General features: G+C 42.1%; 1 protein-coding gene across 1 annotated transcript; it reads right to left on the bottom strand.

The window, feature by feature from the left end:
• Positions 1-1,621: 1,621 nt before the first annotated feature.
• Positions 1,622-2,230, bottom strand: LOC147981588 (B3 domain-containing protein Os03g0212300-like). Its single transcript, XM_087516003.1, has 3 exons — positions 2,126-2,230; positions 1,756-2,041; positions 1,622-1,674 (listed from the first exon to the last, which is right to left on the bottom strand). Exons 1-3 carry the CDS (start codon positions 2,228-2,230, stop codon positions 1,622-1,624), a joined length of 444 nt encoding a protein of 147 aa, XP_087372129.1.
• Positions 2,231-11,565: the final 9,335 nt, after the last annotated feature.

Raw genomic sequence — 11,565 nt, 5'->3', positions numbered from 1 at the left:
CGTAGGACATTAGTACCGGTTGGTAACACCAACCAGTACTAAATGTTTGGGTGTGTTTTGGTTTTATTTTTTATTTTTACTTTAATTTTGTGTTTTCAATTTAATTTAGTGATTGTTTTACCACTACTAGGAAAAGGCCTACTAATGGCGCATCACCGGTGCGCCATTAGTAGCACGCCACTAGTAATTTTTACTAACGGCGCACCACTGGTGCGCCATTAGTATCTGGTATACTAATGGCGCACCAGGCAGTGCGCCATTAGTTTTGCTCACGGTGCGCCACTAGTGTCTGCTATACTAATGGCGCACCACATGGTAGTGCGCCATTAGTAACATTTTTTTTATTTTTTTTTCCTTAATCTCAGGTCACTATTTCACCTATGAGATATCCAACACATATATATACAACAAGCATCCATATAACAATCATAGCCAACACACAAGTTCCATCATATATACATACACAGCCAACACATAGTTCCATCGTTACATATTACAAAAGTTTCACATTGTTCATCCAACACCGTTATCCATCAATTCACAAAAGTTTCACATTGATACAAAATAAAAACACAAATGGAAAAGAAGCACTCCATCCATGCAAGCTTCCGTGAATTAAATCAAATCTGCAAAATGATAAACAAGAAGTTAGAAGAAGAAAAAGAAGAAGACTAGAAGAATACTAGAAGAAGAAGAACACTAGAAGAAGAATAAGAAGAATTTTGGAAAAGAAGAAGAATAAGAAGAAGACTATAAGCTTATTATGTAAACTTGATCATTTTGTGCTAACATAAGTTATTTTGGAGCTAACCTATAGGAAACTAAGCATATAAGCTCTAAGTTAGTATATTAGAGCCAACTTAGGTAAAATGAAGCTAACCTATGTCATTTTGGAAAAGAAGAAGAATAAGAAAAAGACTATAAGCTTATTATGTAAACTTGATCATTTTGTGCTAACATAAGTTATTTTGGAGCTAACATATAGGAAACTAAGCATATAAGCTCTAAGTTAGCATATTAGAGCCAACTTAGGTAAAATGAAGCTAACCTATAGGAAACTAAGCATATTAGAGAAAACATAGGTAACTAAGTATATATATATATATCATTTTGGAGATCTGACATACCTGACAAAGTTCAGTTCTCATGCATTGTTCTTCTCCTTCTCCTTCCTCAGCCTGATGCGCCAAGAGCGGCGAGGCGGTGGAGGCAGTGGGATGTAGTCTTCTACCTCAATTGGCGTGGTCATGTCGCCCAACTGTGGGATCGCCGGCGCCACCACTGGTGCGTGGTCATTGTCAGGCACCACCACCATCGCGAGGCCACCTTCAGGCACGACCATCGCTAGGTCATCCTGAGCCACCTCCATCTCTTGCCCATGGTCAGCCACCACCATCTCTTGCCCATGGTCAGCCACCACCATCTCTTGCCCTTGGTCAGCCACCACCAGCGCTAGGTCATCCTCAGCCTGATGCCCATCGTCATCCTGCAACTCCTCATCCCCACTCTACTCCTCTTCTCCTGCACTCCAGTTCGGATCATCCTTCTTGTTGTCTATGCTGCTGCCAGAATCGCTGCTGCTTTCGCTACAGCCAGAATCACTGCTGCTTTCGCTACAGCCCTAGTCGCTGCTGCTTTGGCTGTAGCCATTGTCGCTGCTGCTGCTCCCATTACCTGTCCAAATGCAACAATGACCATTAACAATCGATGTGAGACAAAGCCAAATGTAGAGGAATAAGAAGAGGCAGAACGTACTGGCATCATAATCTTCAGCGTAGCGCATGCGACACATAGTCACATTGAACACCTTCACGATGAGCATGGTGGCGTCGTCGTCGTACCTGAAGAGAAGGAAGTACCCCAGCCGCAGGTCGTAGGCACGGTAGAACTTCTCCCACCCACGAGACAAGTACATGTGGCCCTCCTTGATCACCAACTCCACATCCCACAGCCTGTGAAACCCGCTGCCGGCCTGTCGCAGCTTCACATTATTTGGCGGATCTTCACCCATCAGCATGTTCATAAAACTGTCAGGCAGCCTCTGCAGTTTGGGACAATGAGTGCTGTAGCAAACAACAGATATCATAATGAGATGGGTGAAGGGGAGATCTCTCGTTTTATATACCTGCGTCATGGATGATACTGAAGTCCCAGATATGATAGTGAAGAACTCGAAAGCATGCAACTCGTACTGCGGTGTCGCAGAGCGGCGGTGGCTGCTTCCCGCCATCTCTGATAAGCAGCAGAACAGACCAATTAGTACCCTTACAACATATCATAAAAGATGCATGATAACAGGCATCACAAGTAATTCATAGGCATCACAAGTAATTCAGAAATTGTGAAACAAGCCTTTCAATGTACGAACTTGAAAGAATTACTGAGGCTTCTGCGATAGTTCAGAAAAGTAATGATCAATTCTCTCTATTTCTGTTTCTAGTTCACATAGTTTGATAACTTGGATGCACAAAGGCTATTGGTGCAGTATCATAAGGTTCCATATCATGTAGAAGAAAAAAAGATAGGTGACAATAGCAAGCACACATCTGAGCAGACATTAGCAATATATGACAGAAATGTACATGCTGATTAACAAGCTTGGGCTTAGCAGTAATATTCTGAGAAAATATTTTCTTGAAGCCTGAACAAGTGGCTTTCCTTTTTAAAAACAGAACCAAAACCATGACACAATCACTTGACAACATCTATTGACTACATTAGATGGAGAACTACTCAAGCGGTGCAAGCAAGCAAAATTGCCAAGCTAGTGCACCAAGTCCAAATTCAGTTAAAGCAAGCTCTTCCTACCGCAAGGATATTGAGCTTTCGAATTATAGAGAATTTGTTGCTTTCACTTGCCATAATCTACTCCAGCTAGTTGCTGCAAGTGGGTGCAATTATAAATTGCATGGCTACAGAAACTATGAGGACGAGCAAGTGGGTGCAATTATAAACTCACTTACAGTAACAAGCAAGCACATCAAAATCTGAACCAGTATCTGAGCTAGTACTCCAAACTGTATGTAAAATGTGCTCCTACTAAAAAAATAGGACATTGTGCCTGTCAAATATGCAGTTCTCTTTATCAACCTACCTAGCAGTAACAAAACCAAAAAAACTCATGCGACACCTACATGAGTAGCAGGAGTATTTCTGAATTGTGATGCTAGGTTATTAATTTCTTACAGAGTGCACCATTTAAAGGCATTGATGTGATTATTTCTCTGCAATTATGTATCCTAAACTAGCAAGGTTATATTTAAAGGCATTTACAGAGTGCACCATTTAAAGGCATTAATTATGTATCCTAAACTAGTATGCTGTTAACATGTCACTTGATAAAACATGGAGAAAACCACCTAAAGCGATGCAAAGCCTGCTTTGAAGAACGATTTAGAGAATAATAAGAAGCCACACAAAGCTAACAGCAACAAATTAGCACCAGGCAGAAGCAAAAGGGAACGAATTACTACTACCCTTTACACTAGCACTGACCCTTCACAGTAGCAAAAGATGTCTACATACTCGCACCATTCGTCCATCCATCTAGCAAGCAACTAGCACAATTCAACCAACCATCAAGCAAACCATCTACTACCTAACATCAACACACATCCATCTATCCAACATCCATTGATCCATGTAAATAGCAGCATGGACAAGAGAGGAACAGGGAACAGAGAGATGAACAAGGAACATGGAGGTGAGTAAGGAAGAGGGGCTCACCACGGGCAGCACGTCGAAGGAGAGCAGCCGCCGGCCACGCACAGGGAGAGACGGCGGGAGGTGGCGACGATGGTCACGGCACCGTCCTTGGTTCGTCGGCTGCTGCTGGGGAGACCGGAGGCGGAGGACGGCAGGGGCCGGCGGGGTGGGCGCGTGCGTCGGGGCCAAGGTCGCCGGCTGCTGCAGGGGTCGGAAGAGGCGCTTGCTCGTCCGAGGTGGAGGAGAGGAGCGGGCGGCGGGGCGAGGAACCCTAGCGCGAGGGTCGGGGCGGCGGGGGTGGGGGCGCGGGGGGGCGGGGGCACGGGGGCGGCGGGGGTGTGGAGTCCGGCGAGGGTCGGGGCGGCGGGGGTGGGGCGCGGGGGCGCGGGTGCGGCGGGGGTGGAGTCCAGTGAGGGTCGAGGCGGCGGCGTCGTGGGTCGGGGCAGCGCGCGGGTGGATCTGGTGGCGAGGGAGAGAGGGTCGAAGGGGATCTGGCGAGGGAGAGGAAGGATAGCTTACTAATGGCGCACCACTCCTCGGTGCGCCATTAGAGATCTTTTTTTAGATAGCAATGGCGCACCCCGCAGCGGTGCGCCATTAGAATATTTTTTTATTACAGTTCGAGCACAGGTTATATTGCACCTAACCCAATCCACATCGGAACCCACCCACTAGCCCGACTGGTCAGCACGCAGCACACACACCAGGAGGTCCTGGGTTCGATTCCCAGGCTCTGCAATATTTTTTTGCATTTTAAATGTTGTTTGATATTTTTTTGTGTTTAAATATGTTCAAACTTGTTTAAATCATAACAGTAATATTTTTTTATAAAAACAGTAATAATTTTTTTTAAATATGTTCAAATTTGTTACTTGAAAATATCATCGGCGGCGGCGGTGGAGCGGGGGAGGGTGCGGGGGGTGCCCGTTGGCGGCGGTGGAGCGGAGGAGGGTGCGGGGGGGCGGGTGCTCATCGGCGGCGGTGGAGGGGGATCGAGATCGAGTGTCCTCACCACTGGCTCCCATCCTTAGGGTGACTCAGCATCTTGTCTTTTTTATTTATCTCCGGATCATTTCCGTCATCTTCCCGCTTCCTCTCTTCCCTATCCGCGTGCCAACGCAGGAGCTTTGCTACCTTAGGGTCCGCGAAATACTGCTGCAGACGAGGAGTAATCGGAAAGTACCACACCGATTTTCGAGGAGCTTTCTTCCTCTTGTTGTATCGAGTGACGCCGCACACCGGACATATGGTAGACTCCGCGTGCTCGTCCCGATAAATGATGCAATTGTTCATGCACACATGGTATTTCACGTGCGGTAAATCCAGAGGACACACGATTTTCAAATGCAGTGCGCCATTAGTAGTTTTGCAAAAAAGTAAAAAAAATAATTTTTATACTAATGGCGCACCGTTGCACAGTGCGCCATTACTAGTTTAAACTAGTAATGGCGCACTGTGCAACGGTGCGCCATTAGTAGTTTTGCCAAAAAGTAAAAAAAAAGAAATTACTCGCGCACTTTGTCGCCGGTGCGCCATTAGTAGTTCTAACTACTAATGGCGCTCTTTGCCCGGATGCGCCATTAGTATGTTTGAAAAAATGGAAAAAAAATTTGTTACTAGTGGCACACTTTTTGTCTGGTGCGCCATTAGTGTCTTCCACACTAATGGCGTACCTCCACCTGGTGCGCCATTAGTATATAGTAGTGGCGCACCACTTCTTTGGTGCGCCATTAGTGTCAATCCTATCTTTAGCCCTTTTCCTAGTAGTGTACATTATAATGAGTTATTAAATCATTAGGTGATTAGTTTGACTGGATGCGTGTGGATCCTAGCTAAGTCATCAAGTATATGTCATATCCATATTATATATACTTGATCACTTAGCTAGAATCCATCTAGTTGAAACTAATATGCAATTTCTTTCATAAATGATATAATAACTCATCATCATCATATTAATTAATATAAAAACTCTTGCATCATATATATCATCACCAACGGTTTTCATAGCAAAGATATCATCGAGTTCAACATGGTAATAATATTATAAGCGTTCATAACACCACAAAAGCAAATCACTCTTTGAGATTAAGTTTAGGACGAAGAACACGGACATGAGAGGACAAGTACTAAGAGCATGAACTAGCTAATTAATCAGTCCTGCTGCTCTCTCTCAGGTAAAATAGCATAGAACATGTATAGCTTTGCTGATTCATCATATTGGAGCATGCAGATGAACCTGTCTCCTAATTGTGGGTTGCGCTTCTGATTGCTGCCCCCTAGTACTTCTCGGTGATCGTTCACAATTTTGCTCCAGTCTTTTACTATTAAGCATTCCTCGCTATTAGAAATCCTGAATGCACTAAAGTGCATTGTAGGATATCTTGGCCGTAAGCTAACAATATTCATGGTACCTTTAGTCTCGATCCAATCAGGCACAACATTCATCAGGAGTCCCTGTTGAAGAACATGGTATAGTAACATACTTAGCAATGAAGTTTAGCTTAAAAAAATAATGTATGCAAAAGATGCACTGAGGAGAAATAGTAGAAATCTTACCATCTTTCCTAAATATATGTGACCGTAGTTCAGTACGAACACTATTGGTCGCACGTTTTGAGTACTAACATTTCTAAGTGCAGGAAAGAAATTTGTCTTGACAGCATCAAGATCCTCAAGCCATGAAACATAATGACTTGTCTCCTCGCAGTTTAGTTCAGCCCCGGGACAGTGGATGGTCCTGTCTACCAAGCGCCGGACATGTTTGCTTGATTGGAAGTAAGCTGTCAATATAAATTGAGATCTATTAATTATTCAACTGGTTCAAATAATCTCATATCGAAGACATAAATATGGTTGAGAAACTCACATAATGGTAGAACTGAAGGCGTCTGCACATCGACCCAGATGTCTCTATTACCTTCAATATCATCTTCCGGACGAATATCAAAGGTGATAAGCATATCAGGCTGAAATGCATAAGCCTTGCATAGTGCTTGCCAAGTTTTGCATTCAAAATAGGTGTACGTGTCTGCATTGTATAATTTGACGTTGAAGGTATAACCATGCTCGGTCTTCAAGTAAACTCTTTTTACCTCCATAGTTTCGTTAGGACTGAAACCTATCTTATCCAAGACAAAAATTCTTGCATGGCAGGGGATACGCTAGTAGAATAGTGAAAAATTAAAATTAAAAGGTGAAGCAAATGAAGCATAAGTCATGCTTAATTACGAAAAAAGACTTGTCGTTGTGACTTACTGTATCCACTTCGAAGTTCTCATCCAGCTTGATGCTGAAGCGTCTATCATCAACTAGAAAATTTCTGCCGCACAGGCCGCGCTAGTCTTCGCAGTATTCACACATAATGAAATCGTGTTCGTCGTCAGACGACATTCCTATGTTCATAGGTGAAATATTAAACACTTATAAGTTCTATTAATTCAACTAATTCTGTTAATTCAACTAGTTCAACTAATTAATTGAACTAATTCAACTAACTAGTTCAACTAATTAATTCAACTAAACTAGTTCTATTAATTTTCTTACTAAAAATAAGGTAGCTAGTTCTATATAATAAAATGTTAATTAGATAATGAAATCTCATATAACTAAATTAAATATATATCTAACATATAATTTATATCTAATATCTAACATATGTTCATATATAGGTGAAACATTAAACACTTACTAGTTCTATTAATTCAACTAAATAAACTAGTTCTATTAATTCAACTAAGAATTTACTAAAAATAAACTAGTTCTATTAATTTCTTACTAAAATAAAGTAGGTAGTTCTATATAGTAAATTTTTGATTAGATCATCAAATATCATATACCTAAATTTTCTTACTAAAAATAAACTTGTTCTATTAATTTTCATACTAAAAATAAACTAGTTATATTAATTCAACTAGTTCAAATCTCATATATATACCTAATTAATATCTAGCTATACTAATTCAACTAGTTCAACTTATTCTAATTCATCTAACATTAACATTTAACATTATTATCTACGTAATTTATCTAACATTAATCTAAACAACAAAAAATAGAAAATAAGTAAAAACAATGTGTGTGTGTGCGCGCGTGTGTGTGGTGTGTGGTGTGTGTGTGTGTGTATGTGTGTGTGTGTGTACGAGCGGGGGGCGGCAGCGTACGGGCGGCGGCGGGCGACGACGGTGACGGGCGTGGCGGGGGCGAGAGGCGGTGGCGCGACGCGCGGGGGCGACGGCGGTGACGGGTGGCGGGGGCGACAGCGGTGACGGGGACGACGGGTGGCGTGGGCGACGGCGGTGACGGCGACGACGGGCGGCGGGGGCGGCGAGGGCGGCGCGCGATGGGCGACGGGCGCGGCGAAGAAGTTGGATCGAGAAGAAGTACTGGTGGTCGATGAAACTGATTTTTTTGTAAGTGCCATATATATATGAGAGGTCTTTAGTACCGGTTGGAGCCACCAACCGGTACTAAAGGCCAATTTTCGCCAGGCCAAGGGGCGGGAAATGACCCCTTTAGTACCGGTTCGTGCCACGAACCGGTACTAAAGAGCCCCCCTTTAGTACCGGTTGGAGCCACCAACCGGTACTAATGGTTGTGCGCTGCCACCGACCGTGCACAAATGTTTAGTCCTACCTCGCCGAGCGAAGGGCAGCCGCACTGGTTTATAAACCCAGCCGCGGCTGCTCCTTCGAGCTTCTCTATATAGCAGGCTTCTGGGCCTAACTAGGGCGTGCTGCCCTGTGAGTCTGCTGGCCCTTCTGGGCCTGCATTTGCACACCCTAGGTCTGGCAGGCCCACTAGGCAGCGCGCCAACAATTTTTTTATATAGTTTTTTCTTTTCTGCATTATTTATTTTCTTCTATTTATTTTTGAGCAATTTTTTATATAGTTTTTTTTCTTTTCTGCATTATTTATTTTCTTCTATTTATTTTTGAGTAATTTTTTTGTATAGTTTTCTTCTTTTCTGCATTATTTGTTTTCTTCTATTTCCAGTTTGTACATGAAGTGCGTTCAGTTTTTGTCGTGATTCTCTCTACTCTTTCGCACATGCTATGCGGGTGAAATGATGATACCATGCCAAGTTTCAACATTTTTAGAAGTTATTTTGTAGTGATTTTCAATTTCACGGTCATTTAGCTCTCTAAACAATTAGGTAAATGACCGAAAAACAACAAATGATGTCAGAACATGTTGGAAATTGATGACGTCGCTTTGAATGCTACATACTGAACACAAAAGAAGTCCGGAGTTCAAATAAGTTTAAAAAACATTGAAGTGCCCGTGTAACAGATGAGTTCTCATCCGAAACCCTGATACTTCGAAGAGTTTGTCCAGTTTGTACACGAAGTGCGTCCAGTTTTTGCCGTGACCCTCTCTACTCTTTCGTAGATGCTATGTGGGTGAAATGATGATACCATGCCAAGTTTCAACATTTTCAGAAGTCATTTTGTAGTGATTTTCAATTTCACGGTCATTTAGCTTTCTAAACAATTAGGTAAATGACCGAAAAACAACAAATGATGTCAGAACATGTTGGAAAATTATGATGTCGCTTTGAATGCTGCATACTGAACACAAAAGAAGTCCGGAGTTCAAATAAGTTTAAAAAACATTGAAGTGCCCGTGTAACAGATGAGTTCTCGTCCGAAACCCTGATACTCCGAAAGAGTTTGTCCAGTTTGTACACGAAGTGCGTCCAGTTTTTGTCGTGACCCTCTCTACTCTTTCACATGCTATGCGGGTGAAATGATGATACCATGCCAAGTTTCAACATTTTCAGAAGTCATTTTGTAGTGATTTTCAATTTCACGGTCATTTAGCTCTCTAAACAATTAGGTAAATGACCGAAAAACAACAAATGATGTCAGAACATGTTGGAAATTGATGACGTCTCTTTGAATGTTGCATACTGAACAAAAAAGAAGTCCGGAGTTCAAATAAGTTTAAAAAACATTGAAGTGCCCGTGTAACAGATGAGTTCTCGTCCGAAACCCTGATACTCCGAAAGAGTTTGTCCAGTTTGTACACGAAGTGCGTCCATTTTTTGCCGTGACCCTCTCTACTCTTTCACACATGCTATGCGGGTGAAATGATGAAACCATGCCAAGTTTCAACATTTTCAGAAGTCATTTATAGTGATTTTCAATTTCACGGTCATTTAGCTCTCTAAAAAATTAGGTAAATGACCAAAAACAACAAATGATGTCAAAACATGTTGGAAATTGATGACATCGCTTGAATGCCGCATACTGAACACAAAAGAAGTCCGGAGTTCAAATAAGTTTAAAAAACATTGAATTGCCCGTGTAACAGATGAGTTCTCGTCCGAAACCCTAATACTCCGAAAGAGTTTGTCCAGTTTGTACACGAAGTGCGTCCAATTTTTGCCGTGATCCTCTCTACTCTTTCGCACATGCTATGCGGGTGAAATGATGATACCATGCCAAGTTTCAACATTTTCAGAAGTCATTTTGTAGTGATTTTCAATTTCACGGTCATTTAGCTCTCTAAACAATTAGGTAAATGACCGAAAAACAACAAATGATGTCAGAACATGTTGGAAATTGATGACGTCGCTTTGAATGCTGCATACTGAACACAAAAGAAGTCCGGAGTTCAAATAAGTTTAAAAAACATTGAAGTGCCCGTGTAACAGATGAGTTCTCGTCCGAAACCCTGATACTCTGAAAGAGTTTGTCCAGTTTGTACACGAAGTGCGTCCAGTTTTTTCCAGGACCCTCTCTACTCTTTCGGACATGCTATGCGGGTGAAATGATGATACCATGCCAAGTTTCAACATTTTCAGAAGTCATTTTGTAGTGATTTTCAATTTCATGGTCATTTAGCTCTCTAAACAATTAGGTAAATGACCGAAAAACAACAAATGATGTTAGAACATGTTGGAAATTGATGACGTCGCTTTGAATGCTGCATACTGAACACAAAAGAAGGCTGGAGTTCAAATAAGTTTAAAAAACATTGAAGTGCCCGTGTAACAGATGAGTTCTCGTCCGAAACCCTCATACTTCGAAAGAGTTTGTCCAGTTTGTACACGAAGTGCATCCAGTTTTTGCCGTGACCCTCTCTACTCTTTCGCAAATGCTATGCGGGTGAAATGATGATACCATGCCAAGTTTCAACATTTTCAGAAGTCATTTTGTAGTGATTTTCAATTTCACGGTCATTTAGCTCTCTAAACAATTAGGTAAATGACCGAAAAACAACAAATGATGTCAGAACATGTTGGAAATTGATGACGTCTCTTTGAATGCTGCATACTGAACACAAAAGAAGTCCGGAGTTCAAACAAGTTTAAAAAACATTGAAGTGCCCGTGTAAGAGATGAGTTCTCGTCCGAAACCCTGATACTCCGAAAGAGTTTGTCCAGTTTGTACACGAAGTGCTCCAGTTTTTGCCGGGACCCTCTCTACTCTTTCGCACATGCTATGCGGGTGAAATGATGATACCATGCCAAGTTTCAATATTTTCAGAAGTCATTTTGTAGTGATTTTCAATTTCACGGTCATTTAGCTCTCTAAACAATTAGGTAAATGACCGAAAACCAACAAATGATGTCAGAGCATGTTGGAAATTGATGATGTCGCTTTGAATGCTGCATACTGAACACAAAAGAAGTCCAGAGTTCAAGCCATTAGGAATAGTTTAGACTGCACTGCACATAGCTCAGTGCAATCTATGCTATTCCGCAAGGCTTGAAGCTAATCAACATGCAGGTGAGCATTGCAACTCTTCGTCATTGTCTGTGCACTCACGGCTTATAAACCGCTCATACTGCCTCTCTCTTGGCGAGGTGGGACTAAAAATCAGCTTACTAAGAAACTCTAGTATCGGTTCAGG

This window comes from Triticum urartu, chromosome 3A, assembly GCF_056163025.1.
Source record: "Triticum urartu cultivar PI428250 chromosome 3A, HENAU_Tu73, whole genome shotgun sequence".
Lineage (NCBI taxonomy): Eukaryota > Viridiplantae > Streptophyta > Magnoliopsida > Poales > Poaceae > Triticum > Triticum urartu.
This window is presented reverse-complemented; position numbering and strand designations above follow the sequence as displayed.